Source organism: Rhinolophus ferrumequinum, chromosome 4, assembly GCF_004115265.2.
Source record: "Rhinolophus ferrumequinum isolate MPI-CBG mRhiFer1 chromosome 4, mRhiFer1_v1.p, whole genome shotgun sequence".
NCBI lineage: Eukaryota > Metazoa > Chordata > Mammalia > Chiroptera > Rhinolophidae > Rhinolophus > Rhinolophus ferrumequinum.
In genome coordinates, this window is record NC_046287.1 from 51935955 (window position 1) to 51960900 (window position 24946).

General features: G+C 35.5%; 1 protein-coding gene across 2 annotated transcripts; it reads left to right on the forward strand.

Annotated features, from left to right (window-relative positions):
- The first annotated feature begins 16 nt into the window (after window positions 1-16).
- ABHD13 (abhydrolase domain containing 13) lies at window positions 17-22322 on the forward strand. Of its 2 annotated transcripts, XM_033104885.1 has the most exons (3): window positions 17-308; window positions 1226-1295; window positions 20621-22320. In XM_033104885.1, the coding sequence occupies exon 3, from the start codon at window positions 20641-20643 to the stop codon at window positions 21652-21654; it is 1014 nt and encodes a 337-aa protein (XP_032960776.1). In that variant the 5' UTR covers window positions 17-308; window positions 1226-1295; window positions 20621-20640; the 3' UTR covers window positions 21655-22320. The 2 variants fall into 2 exon arrangements, with proteins under 2 accessions (XP_032960776.1, XP_032960775.1); XM_033104884.1 differs by lacking the exons at window positions 17-308; window positions 1226-1295 and adding an exon at window positions 1663-1910 and having other exon boundaries at window positions 20621-22322.
- The last annotated feature ends 2624 nt before the right edge of the window (window positions 22323-24946 follow it).

The window sequence follows — 24946 nt, forward strand, 5'->3', positions numbered from 1 at the left end:
AAGCCGTGACGTCATAGGGAGGAAGTGTGCAGACGTGGCGACTCTCCGGAGAGATACTAAGAAGAACCTTGCTAGGGTGTGTAGGACCTGAAGCTTCTCTCCTGGCAGTGTAACTACAAACAATTCACAACAGCCTCCCAAAGCAGCAGGTGCTTTTTGTAAAAGGTTGACTCACTAGAGTGGATTTCGTCGCTGCCTGAGACCCAGGAACACGCTGTGCATTGACTCCTTCCTTAGACCAGGAGCCTGAGCCCTCTCTCTGCTTGGCCTGCTCATTAACAAGTGACAACCTCTCGGTTCTGTTCGCTGTATGTAAACGGTGATACCAATACTCATCTTGCTGGTTGGTTATGAAAGCGTGGGTTGAAGAAGGCATCTTCCCTCCCCAAATGTCTGCTGTTACTTAAATGGAAAAATTGACTTTGCAATATTGACTAAGGTCCTTTCCTACTTATTTTTCATGATGGTACAACTTTGATGTGAGTTCTTATCTCTTAATACAGATATAATACATAATTCATAATAATACATAATATATAATTCATAATATATACATAAACAGTTCAATGCCCAAAAATCAACCATGGATTCTTCTAGTATCTGTTCAAGGAGTCAAACTAAAGTTATTAGGCAAACCTTTATTGAGCACCTGCTATTATATAGTAATTGCCCCAGGTATACAGGATAACGAGATGAAAACAACTCTAGTCCTTACGTTTCAGGAGCTGTTGATTTCTACCAATATTTTGTTATTTTAGCCTATTTAGTCCTTGGTTCAGAGAATCAAAGGGTTTTCATTAAGTATCTCCTAGTGTTGCTATGATTATTAGTTTATTTATAGTTTATTTATTAGTTTATATATAGTTTAAGTAGTCTACCGTAGTGCCTGGCACTTATTAGGTGATCAACAGGAAGCTTTTATCAAGAGCCTGGCTTTGACCTGGAGCTCTCCATGTGGTAGCAGAAATCAACTCTGTATATATAAGACAGTCCACAGAACAGGGAATGACCAAGTGAGGGGGGGCAGGTTTCTGTAAATAAACTGTCCAGTACAATTTAGTGCCCAGGGGGGTTGACAGTGAAGCTAATGAAGTTCCAGCTTCAGGGGCCCATTTGTGTGGCCACTTCCAAGGCCCTGAAAGTGGCCCTAGCAATGTTCCCACGGTCTTGTGCTATTGTAAAATTTGAAAAAGTAAGATAATTTTGCATCCTTTTTCTTTAAAAGGACTCTAGAAGTCTTCCAAGGTCCAGGCCTCAGAAAACCTACGTCCACCTGCGATGGTCCATTCTGACAGGTAGGAGCAGGCTGGGTTGGGGAAAGACAAAAAGAGAAAAATAGGTATGCAAGCGCTTTAAAGTACAGAACTCACTCCCATAACCCTAACAACTCTATAAAGCAGACACACTTTCTTCTGTAAGAATTGCATCCGGCAGAGAGATCTGGTGGACTCAGACCTCTCACCCCCAAGCTTCGGCCTCCTAGTGCCGGGTGGGCGGAGAGGCCCCAAGATGGCACACCCCCATGCAGCAGTCAAGCCGAACCCAGAACGGGAATGGCCGCGGCCAACTGCCGATGTATCTTGCCCATCTCGGCCACCGTCTCGGGGACTCCCTTGTACGCGGTTTCTGCGCATGCCCGGGAGGGGGAACCCGGTTCCCACTGCTGGGAGAAAGGAAGAGAGCAGGTGATGTGGGAGCTGGCGGGGGTATTTGCCGGCGACACCGCGTGTGGGCCGGAAGTGGAGGAATCGAGAGCGGCGCCGCAGGATCTCCGGGTTAGACTGTGGCAACCGCGGCGGCCCCTCGGCTGGAGGACGATGAGGAGCGACAGAAGCGGCAAGGGGGGACGCTGCTGCGCGGCGCCGGGTGGCGTGTTCACGGCCGACTGCGCACCTCGCGAGCTGGTCTAAGTAAGTGCGGTGCGGAGCCGCCGGGTCCGCTCCCTCCAGGGGGGTCGTGGGGTAAGGCCAGCGGGGCCTCACGGGCGCCCTGTTTCCGAACCACCTTGCCAGGAGTGCGGGGTTGCGCGTGCAGGGCCGTGCCGGACTGGTTCCCCGCCTCGTCGGCCCCGGAAGGAGCCAATTCGCACCCTCGCGAGCTGGGGGGAGAAACCCAAACGAAAGCCCATTGTGGAAACTGAGGCGCGCCGATTACCAAAGGCCCTCTGGTGCCCTGCGAGAACTGGTGCCCAGAACGGAACTTAGAACCCTATGTCATGGCATGCACAGACCATTACTGAGAAACCATCCACGCCACCCTCGCTCTCCCACACATAGATGAAGAGTGAAACAAAAATCTCAGCTCCTAGGTCTGAGGGATAGAGTCGTAGCCCAGATCCATTCACGTCACAAACATTTAGACCTGCGAATTTCATGGCAGGAAGTTTTGAGTGTTTGAAGAAACAGCACGAGAGCACCCCCATACAATTGAAGTCAATTTTGCTGTAGATTTTTGTCAACATTTGTTTTGACAACATTTATTGTGCATTCAAAAGTGTTTTACTTAACGTTATTTCACAAGGTCTCATAATGAAGAAAAAGTCTTTTATTCAGCAACTTTTACATATGTTTACCATGTAATTGTAACTGAATAGAAATACACAAAAGGATGTGGACTTCAAGTTTTGATGTTTGCTTTTCATTGATCCATTTCTTTCATAATGGATTAATACTTGTGTACATGCTTAGATTAATGACATACCTTTTACTAAAAGGCTAAATTTCATTCGACTAAATTAGAATTTGTGGTTGTCCATCAAGTGTTATATCATAATTATCCTAAGACATAGACTGCTCAGTTAAGTAATTGGTATAGAGACTGTGCCAGGCACTGCTATTTACTAAAAAATACAGAGTTGAATAAGATGGAATCACTGTTATCAAGGAACGCAGAGTCTGTGTAAAGCAGATAAGTTGAACTATACTAGTAAGTGGCACCTCATTAATGTGTACAAACTACAGAATATGGGATGATAGGCAGTAGGGAGTGGAGGTCCAGGAAAGGCATTCTGAAGGCGATGCTACCTGAGCTGGGTTTTGATAGAAAAATAAGGCATTACCCTCATTATTTCCTGTGTGCAAATACTCAGGTATTCTCCATTAATTCTTATCCATTATTTAATCCAAGTCTAACAGAACTTCTAGTTATACTTTCACTCATTCTGTTCTGATAGGTATTAAATAGCTTAAATTTTATCCCAGAAAACTAGCTGCATTTATGACAGTATGTATTACTTTGATGTCAGCATTTTTTCAATTATGTGTTTCATTCCCCTTTGTACATAAGAGGAGGCATATGTTTAGAAAGGCTTAAATAAGTTGGCATAAGGCACCTAGCTATTAACAAACCAAGCCCCAAACACTCCACTGCACCACACTGCCTCCCATTGATAGTTACCGTATTTTGCTGAGTATAATGCACACTTTTTTGCCCAGATTTGTGAGTGAAAAATAAGGATGCGCATTACGCATGGGTGGTACTAATTCCGTATCTATATAAATGTTTTAAATTTATTTATGCTTATGAGTTCAAAGTGTAACTCTAGAAATCAATAACCATATCCGTATGCAAAATAATTCCCAGGAATATGATAATCAGTTTTGTTGAATTTAAGACAAACTTGCAATAACGAAAAGTTCTTGGCCTTGTATGATGTGTAAATATCGTTTACCATACATAAAATTTCTTGTACCTTGTATCTGTTCTTGTGTTTTGTAATTATTTGTTACATAAATTTCTTGTACCATAATATGTTGAAAAATAAATGCTAAAATTCCTTTATAATAACAAAAAACAGGTACCTAAATGTAAACAAATAAAAATTTGAATCAAAAAATTAAAACGAAAGATTTTTTTCCCCTGAAAGTTTGGGCCAAAAACGTGGGTGCACAGTGTACACAGGAGCACATTATACATGGCAAAATACGGTAATTTGGAATGATGGACGCAAGCCAGCTTATGAATAGCTGTGCATACAGATCTTGATACACCACCTGCCTTCTCAGGCACACCTGAGGCCCCTTGCCTTCTGAGGATTTACTAACCAAGTTGCCCTGGGTTAACAGTGTGACTTTGACTTAGCTCTGGGTACTGGAAACTGGTCAACTTAACATTTTTCTATGATCTCCCTTCTCTTACCACTTATCTCAAGGAAATCTATTTCTCTTTCTTTGCTTTTCATTAATTTAGAACTCTGTTACTCAGAGATTCTAAAATCATATTCTTGTTTAGTCACCTCAGGAATGTCTGAAGCCCTTATATACTCTTTTTAGAATACACTAAAGAAGGTTCTAATTCTGCTAATTAAGATTTTTTCCCTTCAAATGATAGACTTCTAATACATTATTACATTTTATGTTACTGTTTTATATAGGTGTTCACTCCTTCAGCAGTACATTCTATTGGAATTGCAAAGGTTTAGTTATTTGCAGAACATGAACTGGAATTTCATGCATTTATGACCTGGTCTGAGAGTCTTATTTCTTCTGTAATATTGATTTTATAAGAAAATCAATTCTAAGTTTTCTCTATCTAGTTTGTAGTAAGGTATTTAGAAAATTATCCCTTTTAAGTTGGAAACTTCTGAATTTCATTATTCTTAATTGTAACATCTATTTTGCATTGTTAGCCTTTTAGATTTTTTTTTTACCATTTTCTTTCATATAGATATTTATAATCTCAGAATAAATTGTGATTGGCTTTCATAGTGATAATGATCTCATCTTTTTTCTGTCAGTTGACTATATCAGCCAAGTCGTCTATGCTTCAAGTGAAGGGAAAAGCACAAAAATGCTACTACATTGCTGCCCAGTATGTTTGACATATATGCTCAAGCTGATTTAAATGCCAGTTTAAAATGCCCTGAACTATTCAATTACTCTTCAACATCTCCATAGGCAGTTATTGTTCATTTGTCCCATAGGACTATTAATACACACTTTTTCATTATTAATGACATGTGGGTAACCATTTCGGAAATAGATAATTCATTCTGTGGTGTCTCCAACACATTGATAGCAGCTATTTGTGTTTCCATTTCAGCTGTGCAGCTGGCATGGTCTCTTAACTTCCCAGTGCTTAGCAGAAAAGGAGATATATTCACGCAGGAAGGCTGAGTCTGAGTTCTGTATTACTGTGTATGATTGTGTTTGGAAGCTGTGAATTTTCCCAGAGTCCTTAGTGAGCACCATGGAATACTCATTCTTCCCGTGATATAGATGTTAGCAATGACACATGAATTTGCTTTCCACTTTTTATAGTCTTCACTTGAACCTGCACATTGTTCTGTCACTGGTAGGTATGTTTTTCAATATATGAGCACTTTCTATTTTTAAACAAGGTGTTCCTGAAATTATCAATTTGAGATGGACTTAAGGGCCTTTAAAAATAATAGTTCACTTATGACTTAGGATATTTTTATTTTACTTATAATTGGTTAACCTTTAGTTAAATTGTTTTTGGGGAATTCATATTTAGTTCACATATAGGTGAAACTTTTTGTAGTTTTCAGAGACCACAAAGATTTTACCTATATGTGAATTAAATATGAATTTCCCCAAAACAATTGACAGCATCAGTAAATTAATATACATTGCAATACAATGTGAACTTTTGCAATTAAAAAATAATTAGAATAACTAGCATTTACTTTTGGTGAGACAGTTCTGACCTTCATTAAAATATAATTTTGTATGTGATTGAAAAAAAATTTATAATTTTTGGATAAAATATTGCTGGGTAAAGTGATCTGAATAGATTACCAACGTCAGAGGGAGAGCTATAAAATTCTTTGGCAAGGAGGAGGTGAGTTGTTACTCTAGACTTGGAATTAATCTTTAATGTACTGTTTGCCATCATTTAATTTTTATTGGAGAGAATAACCTGAGTTCTGGTAAAGCAAAGAAAAAACACTGCCAAGTTCATGGAAACACATGACAGTTCCTTGTATATTTATTTCTTGGCTTTTCTCTCTCCCTTTTCTTTAATTACACATTCCTAAAACATACTATGTCTGTTGTTGTACTATGTCTGTCTGTTGATAAAGATTATTTAACTGAAGTTATTTTCTGCCCTTAAAAATGTTACTTTGCTGATAGTGGTCTGGGAAGGAGACTGAAAATATCTGATGAATTACATATTTTACAAACCTCAATTGAAACATAAAGTTGCTACATCGGTGTACATCAGAGATTTCTGAAGACCTGTTTTTAATCTCGCGTGCTTGCTTACATCTCTCACTAACTTTTCAATTACTGTTAAGAGCCACACAACCAAGGCCACCAGCCTTCTACTGTAGTAGTTAGTAAAGACAGTATTATTTATAATCGAATGCCTATTTTCTAACTCTTACCTTTCATTTTTCTATCGCCTGTAAAATAGAATTTGTGAGACCTTGGGGATTATTTAGGTAATCTCTTCGTTTAGCAAAAGTAGAAATTCAGATCCAAAGTAAAAAAGTGATCTGCAAAGATACCCATTCGAAATGGATCACACCACATTGAAATGTGGGCTTGGCTGGTGGTCTGAGTAGGAGGCAGCACTCACTGGGTAAAAGCCTCACTCAGAGCCTAATCCAGGCTCACACGTCCTCTGTGAAATTTGTCATCTGTCTCACGTTAGCTGTTTTTATTAAAGATACTTCTCTTCCAGCACCTAGCAAGCTTCAGTAACCTATGTATAAATATATATTATAATGCACAGAAGATTTAATGTAGTACATCATCCTAAATTTGAAGGAGACAAGTCTCAGGAAAAAAGACAATAAAGTTATACTCTAATTAGGCAGTATGGAACAGTGGTTATCAAACATTTTGTTCTCAGAGCCCCTTTACCTTTTTAAAAATCATTGAGGACTTCAATGAGTTTTTATATATAGAGATATTTATTGTTAGAAATTAAAGCTGGGAATTCATAAAATACGTAACTTTGTCACTTCAAAATAACAGTGAAATTCATTACATATTAACAATATGCAAAACAACTGGGGAAAAATTAGTAAGGAGTATGACATTGTTTTACATTTTTGTGAATATCTTTAATATCTGCTTAATAGAAGACTGGTAGATTTTCATGTTTCTGCATTCATTCTTGTAGGTTGTTTTAGGTGAAATATATGAAGAAAATCAGGCTCACACAAATTTGTAGTTGTAAAGGGAGGAGTATTTTAATAGTCTTTTCAGATAATCATGGATATTCTTTGATACTATTCCAATATTTAAAAGGTGATAGTTTCTTGAAGGTCACTTACATGGTGGAACCTGAAACCCATATCAAAGAACTTTTTGTCTGTTAACATTAAAATCCATTGTTTTATCTTATAATGAATTTTTTATCCCTGCTTGATTTTGTGACATCATTTATTGGTCATTTGGAAAATACTAGTTTGCCATGTTAAGCAGATTCTTCCAAATGTTGATAGGTTTAATAGGTTACCAAAAATCTCACTTGTCACCAGAATGATGCCATCAGAAAAGTCTGTAATCCTGGGAAGCTGTTGGGAACTTCATTGATTTTTTCAGAAAATGTCTGCCAAACACCTAAGTTTGAATAACCAGTTCGTCAATAGTCTTTTTAAATAAAAAATGGTGCTACCTGAAAAAGACAGCTAGCTCAGCTCACAACTCGAACATGTTTATTTCATTACACAACACCTAGTGCTTTATGTTGCGTGTCCTCTCCATTTTGTCGAAATTTGTCACACAAAAGGTTTAAAAGATGTGTACTCAAATTGAAATATAATTAATAATTTTAACTTCTTCAATGCCATTCTTAAGTACAACTGGTTACCACCACCACCACCACCACCACCACCACCCCCCTTCCTGGAATTCATGGTGATAAAGAATACAATGACTTCTCCATTTTGGTGCCACTACCATTGTTGCTAAGGCACCAGCAGTTTTACCCACCTCTGGTTTTACACCATTAGTGCAAATGTCAAAGAGTGAAAAGGCAAATAGCCTGTTAGTATAATTATAATATTGATCTCAAAGACCTCTGGAGAAGGTCTTGGGGACCCCAGGGAGTCTGCAACTGTCTTTTGAGAACCACTGGCATAGATAGATCTTGGGTTTAATAGGGACCTTAAAGTTCATCCAGTTCAACTGCTCTACTTTCCTCTATACTGTCCTTGTCAAGTATTTATTTAGATTATGCTTGAATACTTCCAGTTCCCATGAATAATTGTGCTAAACGAATAAAAACATAGACAGCTATTTGATGGAAAGGAAATCTTAACCCTGGAGTTGTACTTTGTTGTGTTTTTAAAATGTTTGCATAAATCTCCACCTGGTTTCTATGAGTAATGAAGCATGATGAAATCCAGAGATTACTAAACTTACACTGTAAAGGACACATAGTTTAGGTTTTATTTTTCTTTTCCTATATTTAAAGACAATTGTGATCCTTTATTTGATTTCCTTTGTCATCTATAATTATATAAATTATGTTAGACATGTACAGTTATGTGAGTATATGCCCATGTCTGTTTCCTGAGTAGATCATGAGCTACTTAAGAACAAGGATTGTACATTTAGAATGTTTAAGTAGTCTATAGTGCCTAATCACTATGATTGGCAGATATCTGTGGCATTGCCTTTAATCTTTAAATAGTATGGTAGAATGCACTGGAATCTGATGAGGCTCTGAAGCCAACCGTGGGGCCACTTCAGTGGTCCAAGCTGGGTTTGAGAACTGCCTGGGGACTGTGGTTCTGAGTTCTGAAGACTCTTATCATTGTAGCTGGGCATAACTTGAGTACTGATCTCTGTTTTTAGATTTTTTTAAATCATCAGCTTATAGAATAGTTATTTAAATATTTGTCCTTAGAAATGGAACCATTTGCAATCCTCCAAGTACCTGCGCATATGAGGTGATTGAGATGAGTGTGCCCATCACTCAGGTCACTTACGCTCAGCTAACACTAGCCAACATGATGGTTCCGACAGCTTCACAGCTTTAAATTTTTATAGCTATGTTTTTATTTTTAGTCTCAAATTGGCTGTTGTATAATTATAATGGGCTAATACTTAAAGACAAGAAGCACATGGAGCAAGCTAAGCTGCTGTCAGTGATAAGAGCTATGAAAATACTAAAGTAACATAGAGTACAGAGAATACTTGAGACAGGGTGGACACATTAAGCCTCGTGGCTAATGTTTTTTGTTTCCCTACATTATGAAATACAATACATATCATTTTCCAAACGGAAGTTTATCGGGAACCCTTTTGTCAATGAACATATATTAATAGCTCAGTGAATCTATTCAGTTAATGCTATTCTAACGAACACACAGATAACAGCAGGATCAAGACCCACATACAGCTCCTCTGATCCTAAATACAGTTTTTTTTTATAGCTTCCTCATCTGTAAAAGTGGAAATAATAGTACTTATCTCATAGAATCATGGTGAAAATTAAAGGAGCTAATTCATGTAAAACACAACACAGGGCTTGGTATACACCCTCTGCTCGATAGTAAACAAAACAAATTAGTGAGGACCATAAAATTTTCAAGATGATATCACTAGATCTGTCAGTTGCATTCATATGATCAAGGACTTACATATATATGTATAAGTATAAGATGTTGCTTATACTTCAAAACCATTCTTTTAAAAGGAAAACAATCATACCTACTTTGTCAATACCTTATAATAAAAATAAATCGTGGTTTCACTAGATTTCTTGACAAGTACCACTAATGTCAATATGACATCTCTATCCACGTTACGTAAAAAAAAAAAACAAAAATTATTTTTCAGGTTGACTTTTTTCATTCATATACAAGACCTGTGCATGTTAAAAATAATGTGCCTGTTTTTAGTTTTAGTTTGTGTTATATATTGTGACCCAGAATCAAACCTATGTTTTTAAAAAATATATTTGTTTACACGTCATGTTTTTTTGTTCATAATTAACATAAAGCGTGTAAAACATTAGGTGAGGAAGAGAATGTGTTTAGTTTTGGATAAGTTTGAGACATCAATGAAGCATCATCAGGTACTCAAGGAACAGAAAAATTGAGGTTGTAGACAGAGTAGACCTAGAGAATGGGAATAATTTATATACAACTGTAATAGTTGGAGCTGTGTGCCATCTGAAAGAATGAAATCACTGAGGGAAAGAAGGGAAGTGGACAGGACCTTGGAAAATGCCTAAATTTGAGGGTAGATCAGAGGGAGAAACAGGAATTTGAGTATACTAGAAGCTGAGGAAGAATCAACGTTTCATGCCCCTTAAGGGTATGATGTTGCAGTGTTAATTAAGAAAAAGCCTTTGGATTTATTAGCAATTGAGGTTTGCTTTTTATGAGTGATCATTAGGAGAGCTCATGCATCAGCTTCTCAGATAGTAAGTACCGTGTTTGCCCAAAAATGAGACCTACCGGACAATCAGCTCTTAGGCGTCTTTTGGAGCAAAAGTTAATATAAGTCCCGGTCTTTATATTATATTATATTATTATATTATATTATGCTATACTCGGTCTTATATAAGACTATAAGACCCGGTCTTATAGTAAAATAAGCTGTGTATAATAAAATAATCTTATAGTAAAATAAGACCGGGTCTTATATTAATTTTTGCTCCAAAAGACGCATTAGACTGATTGTCCGGCTAAGTCTTATTTTTGGGGAAACACGGTAGTTAAGGAGTTGCTGGGCGTGGTTAAAGCAGCAGATAGACAGGTTTTAGAGACATTTGACATGTGAGAGCTGGTGTGGTAATAGGGCAAAGGCAGAACTGAGTGATGGTAATAAGGTATTTAAGATGTAGGTATAAGGTTAAACCCCTAATGATAAAGTAGAAGAAGCATGAGAGAGGATTGGATATTGGGTGACTAAGATTCTGTGTTGTGTAAGTTTAATGTTCTTTTCCTCTAAGCTACTCTTCTAAGTATAAATCTCGATTCCACCTTGAGTATATTAAACTCGCCATTTATTAACTTTTCACTCACACTAGTTTATTGACAAATAATCATAAATGGACAACTTGCATACTGCTAGCTGTAGAATCTGCAGTGGATTCTATTAGAGGCAGTGCTCATTTGCATTGACTATTGCAACATCTGAATCTATGTGCAGTTGTTTTTATATCTCAGCGCATGGCTCCAGTAATTGTGTTTTGCTGATAACTTCAGCAAATTTTGTAAATAAAAAATCCTTCTTGTACTGTTTGCTTGTTCCAGTTCCTTTAAGAGCATGGAGAGATATAATACAGATCAGGAAGCAGAAATTATTGGCAAATTGGGTTATGTAAAAATAAGGCAGTCAGTGAACTGAGGTCTCTTTCTAGACCACCAATGTGCCATAATGTATTAAAGAGAAGTCTCTCTCTCTCCCTCCCTCCTTCCCTCCCTTCCTTTCTCTCCCTCCCTCTTTTCAGAGCAATGTTTATTAACCTATGCTTAAAATTGCCTTCCATTTGATGTTCCCCAAAATGAATTGACTTTTATTCTGACTGTCACAGTTTAATAGTCCATTGTAAGATTATGTTTATTTATCACAAAGTCATTTAGTTAAGGTGACTTTTCAGGAATGCTTTATGGAAAACTGCAAGTTTAATCCCTATTTTTCCTAACCAATAATAGACTTAAATATTCAATTTTTATGATTTTACTCTTAAACAAATATGCCCAGTGCTCAGAATACAGTTATGTTTTCTTAGAAGTCTAATAATTAAGAATATTATCAGAATATTACTGGATTTCTCGTTTAAAAAACATTTTAGTCTTGAGTGTGTGTGTGTGTGTGTGTGTGTGTGTGTAAAGTGGTATACTACCCACTAGGGGATACAGTAGTGAAAAAGAGAAACACAGTTCCTGGACTTATAGATTTAAATTCAGTATTATATCTTGATATTAGAAATTAAAGAGGCTACTTAAAAAAATAATTTTTCGGGTGTGGCCGGTTAGCTCAGTTGGTTAGAGCGTGGTGCTAATAACACCAAGGTTGCTGATTTGATCCCTGCATGGACCACTGTGAGCTGCGCCGTCCTTAAAAAAATCTTTATAAGTTTTCATAGTTTGAAAATTTTATATAGATTTAATCTATATATGTGTGTGTGTAGTTTGAATTTTAAAATATGCCTTGTCTATGTACTAGGAGCTTTATATTTAATCTATGTTGGCAGTAGTTTTTTTTTTTAAATTGGGGTGACAATTGTTAGTAAAATTACATAGATTTCACGTGTACAATTCTGTATTACATCATCTATAAATCACATTGTGTGTTCACCACCCAGAGTCAGTTCTCCTTCCATCACCATATATTTGATCCCCCTTACCCTCATCTCCCACCCCCCACCCCCCTTACCCTCTGATAACCACTAAACTATTGTCTGTGTGTGGGGAGCCATGATTTTTTGTTATTTTAAAAGCCTTGTAGACTGGCTCAGTTTATGATTAACTTGTTTTAGCTTTTAAGACATTATCTCTGTCTGTTTTTGGAGGGTGCTTGCGAGCTGCTGAGAAAGTAGGTGGGAGTGACCGGTTCTCGGACACTGAGGACTAAAGACTAACAGGATAATTGGTGGGCTTTGTCATGAGATAATGACTTTGGGAAAGTTTCAAGGATTTTGTAGTTTGTATGTAAAAGTTATAAATTTACTCTTAATGAGATAATAGCATTGAGGTTTGTTTAGTAGTTTCTGCTTTTCTGTGTTTTAGGTAAAAGATAACTTTCTGTGATGTAATACATTCCTTTATCTGCTGACTGTTAAAACTGCACGTATTCTTAGGGTATATAAACGGTGGTAGTAAATAAAGCCGGTGCTTCAACATCACTGAAGACCGGCCGCATCATCATAATTGTGAGTGTCTTTATTTAATTCCCACTCCCCCTTTCAGGTTCTTCGTTGATTCGTGGCTGCTGGTCGGCCACATCTGTGTCTATGAGTTTTTGTTTCTCATTTGTTTGTCTTGTTCTTTTGTTTTTTTTGGTTTATATACCACATATCAGTGAAATCATATGGTTCTCTGCTTTTTCTGTCTGACTTATTTCACTTAGCATCATACCCTCAAGATCCATCCATGTTGTCACAAATGTTCCTATATCATCTTTTCTTACCGCCGAATAGTATTCCGTTGTGTATATATACCACAACTTCTTTATCCATTCATCTGTCGAAGGACATTTTGGTTGTTTCCATGTCTTGGCCACTGTAAATAAAGCTGCAATGAACACTGGAGCACACGTGTCTTTATGTATAAATGTTTTCAGATTTTTTGGGTAGATACCCAGGAGAGGGATTGCTGGGTCATATGGTAATTCTATTCTTAATTTTGAGGAACCTCCACACTGCCTTCCATAAAGGCTGCACCAGTCTGCATTCCCACCAGCAGTGTATGAGGGTTCCTTTTTCTCCACAGCCTCTCCAACACTTGTTACTATTTGTCTTGTTGATGATGGCCATTCTAACTGGGGTGAGGTGATATCTCATTGTGGTTTTTATTTGCGTTTCTCTGATGATTAGTGATGTTGAGCATTTTTTCATATGTCTTATTTGCCATTTGTATGTCCTCTTTGGAGAAATGTCTCTTCAGGTCCTCTGCCCATTTTTCAATTGGGTTGTTTTTTTGTTGTTGAGTTTCATGAGTTCCTTGTATATTTTGGATATTAGCCCCTTATCGGAGGCACTGTTTGCAAAAATCGTCTCCCATTCAGTTGGTTGCCTCTTTATTTTGTCGATGGTTTCTTTTGCTGTGCAGAAGCTTTTAAGTTTGATACAGTCCCATTCGTTTATTTTAGCTTTTACTTCCATTGCCTTTGGACTCAAATTCATAAAACGCTCTTTGAACCCAAGGTCCATAAGTTTAGTACCTAGGTTTTCTTCTATGGAGTTTATTGTGTCAGGTCTTATGCTTAAGTCTTTGATCCATTTTGAATTAATTTTGGTACATGGTGACAGATAGCAGTCCAGTTTCATTCTTTTGCCCGTGGCTATCCAATTCTCCCAGAACCATTTATTGAAGAGGCTGTCTTTCCTCCATTGTATGTTTCCTCCATTGTAGCTTCTTTGTCAAAAATTATCTCTCCAAATTTATGTGGTTTTATTTCTGGGTTCTCAGTTTCATTCCGTTGGTCTATATGTCTGTTTTTCTGCCAATACCATGCTGTTTTGATTATTGTAGCCCTGTAGTACAAGCTAAAGTCAGGGAGTGTGATACCTCCAGTATTGTTCTTTTTTCTTAAGATTGCTTTGGCTATTCACGGTCTTTTGTGGTTCCAAACAAATCTGATGATTTTTTGTTCTATTTCTTTAAAAAATGCCATTGGGGTTTTGATGGGGATTGCATTAAATCTGTATATTGCTTTGGGTAATATGGCCATTTTAGCTATGTTGATTCTTCCAATCCGTGAGCACGGAATGTCTTCCCATTTCTTTGTGTCTTCTTCAATTTCTTTCAAAAATGTCTTATAGTTTTCAGCATATAGGTCCTTCACATCCTTGGTTAAGTTCATTCCTAGGTATTTTATTCTTTTTGCTGCAATTGCAAAAGGAATTGTTGTTTGTATTTCTTTTTCTGAGATTTCATTGTTAGTATATAGGAATGCAATGGACTTTTGTACGTTGTTTTGTAGCCGGCAACTTTACTGTATTTGGTGATTGTTTCTAATAGCTTTTTGGTGGAGTCTTTAGGGTTTTCTATATATAGCATCATGTCATCTGCAAAGAGTGATAATTTAACTTCTTCATTCCCAATTTGGATGCCTTTTTTCTTTCTCTTGCCTGATTGCTCTGGCAAGGACTTCCAAAACTATGTTGAAAAGTGGAGGTAATAGGGGACAGCCCTGTTGTGTTCTGAACGTAGAGCAAGGGGCTTCAGTTTTTCACCATTAATTATGAGATTAGCTGAGGGCTTGTCATATATGGCCTTTATTATGTTAAGGTATTTTCCTTCTATACCTATTTTATTAAGTGTTTTAATCATAAATGGATGTTGTATCTTATCAAATGCTTTTTCTGCATCAATTGATATAATCATATGATTTTTGTCCTTTGTTTATGCGATATATCACATTGATGGATTTGTGGATGTTGAACCATCCTTGTGCCCCAGGGATGAACCCCACTTGGTCGTGATGAATAATCTTTTTAATGCATTGTTGTATTTGATTTGCTAGAATTTTGTTGAGAATTTTTGCTTTTGTATTCATCAGAGATATTGGTCTGTAGTTTTCTTTTTTTGTGTTGTCCTTACCAGGTTTTGGTATCAGGGTAATGTTGGGGCCTCATAAAATGAGTTAGGGAGTACTGTCTCTTCTTCAATTTTTTGGAAGAGTTTGAGCAGGATTGGTATTAGATCCTCTTTGAAGGTTTGGTAGAATTCACTAGTGAAGCCATCTGGTCCCGGACTTTTGCTTTTGGGAAGGTTTTGGATGACTGATTCAATTTCGTTACTGGTGATCAGTCTGTTTAGATTTTCCAGTTCTTCATGGTTCAGCCTTGGAAGGTTACATGTTTCTAAGAACTTGTCCATTTCTTCTAGGTTATTGAATTTGGTAGCATATAGTCCTTCATAGTATTCTTGGATGATCCTTTGTATTTCTGTAGTGTCGGTGATAACTTCCCCTTTTTCATTTCTGATTTTGTTAATTAGTGTCTTCTCTCTTTTTATCTTAGTGAGTCTAGCCAAGGGTTTGTCAATTTTGTTAATCTTTTCAAAGAACCAGCTCTTTGTCACATTAATTTTTTCTATTGTCTTTTTGTTCTCTATTTCATTTAGTTCTGCTCTGATTTTTGTTATTTCCTTTCTTCTGCTGACCTTGGGTTTCACTTGTTCTTCTTTTTCTAATTCTTTAAGGTGTAACATGAGGTTATTTATTTGTGATTTTTCTTGTTTCCTGAGATAGGCCTCTAATGATATAAATTTCTCTCTTAAAACTGCTTTTGCTGCATCCCAAAAATTTTGGTAGGATGTATTTTCATTGTCATTCGTTTCTGTGTATCTTTTGATCTCTCCTCTAATTTCTTCTTTGACCCAGTCGTTCTTTAAAAGTATGTTGTTTAATCTCTATGTATTTGTGTTTTTTCCTGCTTTCTTTTTGCAGTTGATATCCAATTTCAAAGCCTTGTGATCAGAGAAAAGCTTAGTATGATTTCAATCTTCTTAAATTTACTGAGGCTGATTTTATATCCCAATATATGGTTTATCCTTGAGAATGTCCCATGTACATTAGAAAGGAATGTATAGTCTGATGTTTTAGGATGAAGTGCTCTATATATGTCAATTATGTCCATTTCATCTAATGTGTCATTTAGGGCTGCTATTTCGTTATTTATTTTCTGTTTGGATGATCTATCCATAGCTGTCAATGATGTATTTAAGTCCCCTAGTATAATTGTGTTTTAGTCAATTTCTCCCTTTAGTTCTGTTAGTATTTGCTTGGTATATTTCCGTGCTCCCTGATTGGGGGCATAAATATTGATGACTGTTATGTCTTCGTGTTGTATAGTCCCCTTTACCATTATGAAATGTCCATCTTTGTCTCTTGTTATCTTTTTCATCCTGACGTCTGTTTTGTCTGATATCATTATGGCTACACCTGATTTTCTCTTGGTACAGCTGCGGTAGTTCCAGGATGCAGTGAGCTCGGAGCACTGAGCTAGGTCTGCGTCCTGTGCATTCCCGCGCGGCTCCGTCTCCACACTTCTCCTTTCCCTCCTCCCCTGCTCGTGCGATTCCCCCACCTTTAGGTGAATTCAGTAGTGGGCCTCTTCGTCTTGCCTGTCTGCTGTGCAGGGAGTCATTTGTGGAGTTATTGTTCGATTAGTTGTAAATTCCAGGGGAGCTTTACAGAGGCTCACCTCACACCGCCATTTTGATCGGTACTCAAAAACAGTAGGTTTTTTTTTTACAAGAACTTTGTATGATTTGAAAACTGAGTCAATTCACTCCTGATTATCTAGGTTATAAAAGTGCTTTGCCATGCCCTTATGAGATTTCTGAAATTTTTTCTTTTATTCTAGGTGTGTGGTAAATTCTGATGTTGATGTTAATTTGAGCAGGACACGGTAAACAGTGTAGTAGTACAGTTAGAAATACTAGTCACAGAAGCAAATAAAATTAATGTATCTATAGCATTTATAAATGCTTTTCAGAATTTCACTTACTAATGCTGACTACACTTACATGTAGGCATTTTTAAGTTCTCATTCTACTGGGAAAAAAAATTCATACTGCAAATAAGTGATAAATCCAAGATTATTCCGTAGATACATGAGTACGGTAGAGTAGACTTTGAGGCTGGTGGAATTTTAATGTTTTTTTCTACTGTATCACCAAATAACTGATGTTTGAGTTACTCATTTTTTTGCTACCTCTCACCAATGATTTGCCTGACTGTGAAAAAAACAGTAAAGTTTTTCACTAAGGAAATATCTTAAATAGTATCTTATTTTCCAAGCAGTACAGTGCTCTAGTGTATTTGTATTTTTATATCCTAAACCTTGTTAATCCTAATCATTACACAAAAAAACTTTTATTTTGATGTATAAAGTTAATGCCAATGTGTTTTCATGTTTCCCCAGTACAGCTTTTGTGTACAATGAAAATCATTCAGATATTGCTTATACTTTAAAAAATAAAAATAAAATTAAGTAAACATTATATGAAACATTTAAGTGACCAGCTGTGTTGTTGAGACCTATCCACCACAACGAAAGAATACAGAGTAGACCTGTGTAATTTAAGCTGTTGATATATGGCCATCATAGATTGTGAAAAGCCTTCGTTATTGACCTGGAATAATCATTCAGTATTCAGTGTAATTGACTTACTTGGCTGCTATAGTACTGCTCTTTCAATCTGGTTTTTAACCAGGTCTGATACCTAGTGCTCAGGTATTGCTTCTGCTATAGTTTTTAACCTTGGATTTTTGTTTTACCTTACATACCTGGTTTTCTCTAACTTAACAGTGCTCATTGTAATAAAACTTGTTACAACTGGGTGGCAGTATTGATTTCGGAGAAACTTCAGAAAAACGCTATGCTGTTGGCTTATGTTCAGTCATTTGAACATGAATTCAAATTTAAAAATCTATGTTTAATGAAATAGTAAATATGTTTAGTGAAATAAGAGTGAAAAATCAAATCTATTAAATTATCTAACTTACCTGTATAGCCAATCTAATTTAACTTGATTTTGTTTTTTCAGTGTTTAAGCCTAACATGATAAACTAAAATGCCCCTTTTATTAGCTTATGTCATACAGTACAATTTTAAAAATTGGTCATTAATGATTATTAAATTTAAGAGTAACTTCTTTGCGATAGTTTTGTCAGTAAAAGAATTTAACATCTTTTAGAACTTGATAAACATATACAAGTAAGTAGGTGACTACTATATAATAAAAATTGTAATGTCTCTCACCTCTTGCCTTTTGAAGACAACATGCGTAGCTTTTTTGTGTGATAAAAAATTGACTTTTGATAACTTTTTTCTGTCTTACCGGTTATATTTTTCAGCAGTGTTTTTAAAAATTTCTCTCCAGTATGTAATTTTCCTCATTAGTCTCTGGTTCTCAAATAGAATATCTGTTTCTTTATTTCACACTTATACCCCAAGTGTTATGGCCCAGTCAAAACGATTGATGTTAACTTACTGGTAAAAAATTGCAATAAGGACTGTGTAAATTATTTTGCATATTTCCTGATATTAGTAATCAAATTTATTTTTAATTTCATGTGAAAGACAAATTAAGGGACTTTTTCTTTAAAATAATACAATATTAGAAACTAGTGGTTAACTTAAATTATTTTTATTAAGTTTAGCTATGAAAATCTCCAGATAGAAAGGAAAATGTGTTATTCTTTCTTATCCTAGATTATTTAATTATAATTTTTTAATGTGTAAAAGAAAATTGACAGTATTATATTAGATTAGTCTTGATAGATTATAATCTGTTTACCTGTTTAATCAAAATTTCCCTCAACCTACCTAGCTCAGTGAGGCTGTAGGATACAAACTCAATATTAAAAAATCTGGTGTGTTTCTATATATACTAATAACAGAATATCAGAGAGACAAATTAAGGAAGCTATCCCATGTACAGTTTCATCAAAAAGAATAAAGTTGGAATAAATTTAACCATGGAGATGAAAGACTAGTACACCGAAAAAATGTAAGACATTAATGAAAGAAATTGAAGAAGACACAAATAAATGGAAAGCTATTTTATGCCCATGGATTGGAAGAATTAATATTGTTAAACTGTCCATACTACCCAAAGCAATCTATGGATTCACTGCAATCCCCATCAAAATTCCTATGGAATTTCTCACAGAAATAGAACAAATAATCCTAAAATTCTGTGGAACCACAAAAGATCCACAATAGCCAAAGCAATCTGGAAAAAGAAAACAAGTGGGATGCCTCACACTCCCTATATTCCAAAGCTGTTGTAATCAAAACAGTATTGCATTGGCATAAAAACAAACAAATAAATCAGTGGAGCAAAATAAAGTGCTCAGAAATAAACCCACACATATACAGACAATTAATTTACAACAAAGAAGCTAAGAATATAATGGGAAAGGACAGTCTCTTCAATAAATCATTTTGGGAAAACTTGATTAGTATCTTACCATACACAAAAATTAACTCAGAATGGATTAAAGATTTTAATGTAGACCAAAACTGACAAAACTAGAAGAAAACATAGGTAGTAAGCTCCTTGATATCTGTCTTGGTGATGACTTTTTGGATCTGACACCAAAAGCCAAAATAAACAAGTGGGACTATATCAAATTAAAAAGCCTCTGCACAGCAAAGGAAACCATCAACAACATAAAAAGGCAATCTTTGAATAGAAAATATTTGCAAGTCAGATATCTGTTAAGTGTTTAATATCCAAAATATGTAAAGAACTCACACAGCTTAACAGTTAAAAAAACAAGAAAACAAACAATCCAGTTAAAAAATGGGCAGAATTTCTGAATAGACATTTTTCCAAAGAAGACATATGGATGGTCCACAGGTACATGAAAAGATGCTCAACATCTCTAATCATCAGGGAAATGCAAATCAAAACCATGAGATATCACCTCACATGTGGTAGAATGGCTAGTATCAAAAAGACAAGAAATAATAAGTGTTGGCAAGGATGTGGAGACAGGGAACCTTTGTGCACTGTTGGTGGGAATGTAAATTGGTACAGCCACTATGAAAAACAGTGTGGAGGTTCCTGAAAAAATTAAAAACAGAACTGCCATATGATCCAACAGTTCTTCTCTTTATCCTAAGAAAATGAAAACAGCCAGTCCACTTATACCCCTGAGCCTCTCTGTTTTCTCATATAAAAAATTGGGAACATGGCATCAACTGAACTTTTCTACCAAAGCAAAGAGAGTACATGAATGAAAGTACCAGGCAGTAAATAAGCACTTAAAAAAAATTAATATCATTTGATGACTTTGTGTTTCATAAATATAGCACTGGAGGGAAAAAGGAGACTGTTGACAACAGACGAGACAAGGGGAATTAGAACAACCAGTATTGTGGATGGATGGATGTAGGCTTCCAAGGATTCACCCTCGTACCGTGATTTATTACATCATCGATCTAACTTTAAAATCAGAGATGTATGTTGAATTACTGATTATGTCTCTTTCTTTCCCTTCAGGACACTTACAGAGAACTACAATGGAAAAGTCTTGGATGCTGTGGAACTTTGTTGAAAGATGGCTAATAGCCTTAGCCTCGTGGTCTTGGGCTCTCTGCCGTATTTCTCTTTTACCTTTAATAGTGACTTTTCATCTATACGGAGGCATTATCTTACTTTTGTTAATATTCATATCAATAGCGGGTATTCTGTATAAATTCCAGGATGTATTGCTTTATTTCCCAGAACAGCCATCTTCTTCACGTCTTTATGTTCCCATGCCCACTGGTATTCCACATGAAAACATTTTCATCAGAACCAAAGATGGAGTGCGTCTAAATCTTATTTTGATAAGATACACTGGAGACAATTCACCCTATTCCCCGACTATAATTTATTTTCATGGGAATGCAGGCAACATAGGTCACAGGTTACCAAATGCATTGCTTATGTTGGTGAACCTCAAAGTTAATCTTCTGCTTGTTGATTATCGAGGATATGGAAAAAGCGAAGGAGAAGCAAGTGAAGAAGGACTCTATTTAGATTCTGAAGCTGTGCTAGACTATGTGATGACTAGACCTGACCTTGACAAAACAAAAATTTTTCTTTTTGGCCGTTCTTTGGGAGGAGCAGTGGCTATTCATTTGGCTTCTGAAAATTCACATAGGATTTCAGCCATTATGGTGGAGAACACATTTTTAAGCATACCGCATATGGCCAGCACTTTATTTTCATTCTTTCCAATGCGTTATCTTCCTTTATGGTGCTACAAAAATAAATTTTTGTCCTACAGAAAAATCTCTCAGTGCAGAATGCCTTCTCTTTTCATCTCTGGACTCTCTGACCAATTAATTCCACCAGTAATGATGAAGCAACTTTATGAACTTTCCCCATCTCGGACTAAGAGATTAGCCATTTTTCCTGATGGAACTCATAATGATACATGGCAATGCCAGGGTTACTTCACTGCGCTTGAACAGTTCATCAAAGAAGTAATAAAAAGTCATTCTCCTGAAGAAATGGCAAAAACTTCATCTAATGTAACAATTATATAATTTTCTTTTTGATTGATGCACTGCGTTTTAATTTGTGCAGAATGATAAAGAATGTTCCTTTCTACAAGTATGTTATGTCTGTACGTGTCTGAAGAGTGACATTAAACTTTGAAAGGACTTCAGTGCTCTTTTAAGATGATCCAAATAGTTTTTTACATTTGAAAAACTATAATTCTTGGGATTATTTCATACATTTTCATCAAACCTTTTAATGTGGTTATATATCCATATCTTTAGTTTAATATGTCAGTATAATATATTCAAAAGTTTCCTGTTGCTAAAATGGTATACTTTACATGATAACGTAGATTAATGGCAGGGTGTAGAAGGCAAGATATAAATGGGAAACCTTTGGATATTGCTCCTTTAGTAAATATTGGGACAATCATGGTAAGCGAACTTAGTTCTGTAACTGCATTTTTCACCTTAAAATGAAATGCATGGTATTTATTCCTTGAATTATGCAATGCAATGTTTTTATTGTAAATAGCACTGGTCATATACCAATGTATATGGTAACCTGGGTTATATCTATTTTTATGTAAACTATTTTGTTTTTGGCAAGAAATGAAATTGAGGCCTGTGTGCAGGTTGCCATTGAATTTTGCTCTGGTGAATGCTGAGATCCAGCTTTTTCTTACAAATAAATGGGACCCCACTTTCCAATATAAATGTACTGTGTTTTGTTAGGTACAGTCTGGATCATGGCATGTAAAAATAGAAATTTAGAATTTTACTGCAGCTTTGATGTGCATATTTGAACTTTTTAACATTTGTAATTTGTGTGGCAAAGAGAATTTTAGCTTCTATCAGTTTCGTAAGTCTACAGGTGAACCACTAATGGCAGTCATAATGAAGATTATAACTTATGTAAAAATTAAATTAGGAAGCCTTATCATTACATAATTGTACATACTGTTTCACAGAAATTCCCACATTTGATTTTTAAGCCCCAGTATCTTAAGTATATCTAATCCACTAAAGCCAAGATATAATTTATTGAACTTTCTGAAAACAAAAAATATAAAAACAAAAGGAAAAAAAACTATGTTCTTTGGTTTCAAGTTTCAGTTACGAAATAGAACTGCATCAAAGGACAGTTTAAAGAAGTCTTATTTTCTACATATAGGAATGTGGGGATGAAGGCACTCTAGAGCTTTTTATCACAGTTCTTATTACCACATTTGACAATTAAATGGCTATCAGTGGGAAGTAGTATTTAGACATACAGAAAAGTAAGAAAAATCTTACTTTAAAAAAAAGTGATCCCCTTAAAAGTGCAGGATTTACTTTGAAAAAAAAAAGTGTATATATATATATACACACACACACACACACAAGCTGTGAGGCATAATTGTGTTGTTTCAAGCAGTCCTCCAAAATTAAATGTAATTGAGCTCTACATTGTTATGTCAGCTTTAAAATATTTTCAATATTTTAGCTATATTTATTGGCTTAGAGCAAGCAGCTAGAGCAGAGAAATAATGGTCAATAATTTTGACCTTAATTGAAAACTCCATGGAGATAGGGCTAGAAATACTTTTGCCAAATAACATTTCTCATTCACTTGTGTCAGTATCTAGAAAACAATAAATTATAACAAGTATGATTAAAGGATAATGTTTTTCTATAAATTATTGTAAAGTTGCTTTTAAAAAAATTTTTGGTAATGCATATCATGGAAGGTGTATTTTGTATGTATAATTTCACCACAATTAAAGGCTACTTTTCATCTTGTCAATCATTGCTATGTAGAATGACTATCCTAAATAGTAATGTATTAAAAAGAAAAAAGTTAATCAACAAAATATATTGTATTTAGACATGATCTTACATTGTACACCCTAGACTTGTATCATTCTTTAAAGTTTATAAAGTACCTTTTTAAGTTTTCATGTAATCATTTAGTCTACTGCACTATGGAGAAATTTATCAAATTTAGTTGTATTACGCTGGTGAAGTATAAAAACTTTTTCTTCATCAGTGTTTCATGCTTTTTTTAATATATACTCCAGGTTTATGAACAATTACTTTTTTTTTAAAGCCAGGACTTCAAAAGTTGTAAAGTACTTGCATCCCATCCCTACCTTTATTCTCTTCTTTGGGGTAAGGAGCCTTTCTTTCTGCAGCAAAGGGAAGAGGCAGTTTCTAGGGTTGTAGTACATCTTTCCTAGTTTCTGTATTTGACATTATTTCGTTAGATAGGAAGGGAATAGAAAAACTCATATCGGGACTATGAAGCCCATGGCATCATTTTTTTTTTCAAAATGTGTCGGCCAACGTGTTTGATGTTCATGTGAATTCTTCATGAATCACTTCTTCATTTTGGACTCATAACTTAGTGGGAATAGAAGTGTGTCTGTCTTGTGTATTAATTTCTGGCTCATTTATGCAAGAGCAGCTATGGGAATTTCTGAATGAATTTTAAGTTATTAAGCTACTGTAAATTTGGAAATACTTGAATGATTTTAAATATGGCAAAGTACAATTCATTTAGATAAAATTCATTATTTTAAAGGATTATTGGGGGAATGGCAAAAAGTATATTGTAAAATGTGGGAAGAAATAATGTGTAGAAGATAAAAGAATACTAATATAATAGAGCTAGAAAGGGAAATGTGATGTATTTCTTAAATACAGATCTAGGAAATAATTAACTGATAGGATTTGTGAAAAGGAAACATAACAATGTAAAACATTTAAACAAGGCATTTGTAACATTGACTGGAGCATCTGGTATTGCAACTACCCTATATTTTTGCGAAGACTTTGACGGTAAAATCAATATTTTTATTAAAATTCTGAATTTTGTTACAGAGCAGCTTAAATTTATTTTTTCATGATGAAATGTAGACATGATAATTATCAAAGTCCCAGCTTTGATAATGTGTCACTAGATTAATTATATTATAATCTTCCTGAGAATTCATACCACTTGATGCTTTCATATTCATTTCTTAAGCTTGTAAGACTTGGTTTGAGGTAGGAATAGGTTTGGTGGATTTAAAGAGTGATGATCATACTCAGTTTTACATGAAGTGTCTTGCAAGCTCATAGTTCTTATTATTGAGTTCCTTAATCTAGGGAGGTTAGGAGTAAACAAGGTATACTTTTAAAAAGGATGTCACAGAGTCACTTTTTAAATTAGGTCATGATTGAGATGTACTGGAATCCTTCACTGACCTCTCCCCTCTGTTTTTCCATTTATGTTTGACAACAATTATGGAGGAAAAAATAATTAGTCATAATGCTTTTGAGTTGTCCTCTTAAATTTATGTATTTTCCAATTACT

Bases quoted from the DNA above. Each gene is read 5' to 3' on its own strand.
- ABHD13 (XM_033104885.1), top strand. From the start codon at position 20,641: ATGGAAAAGTCTTGGATGCTGTGGAACTTTGTTGAAAGATGGCTAATA.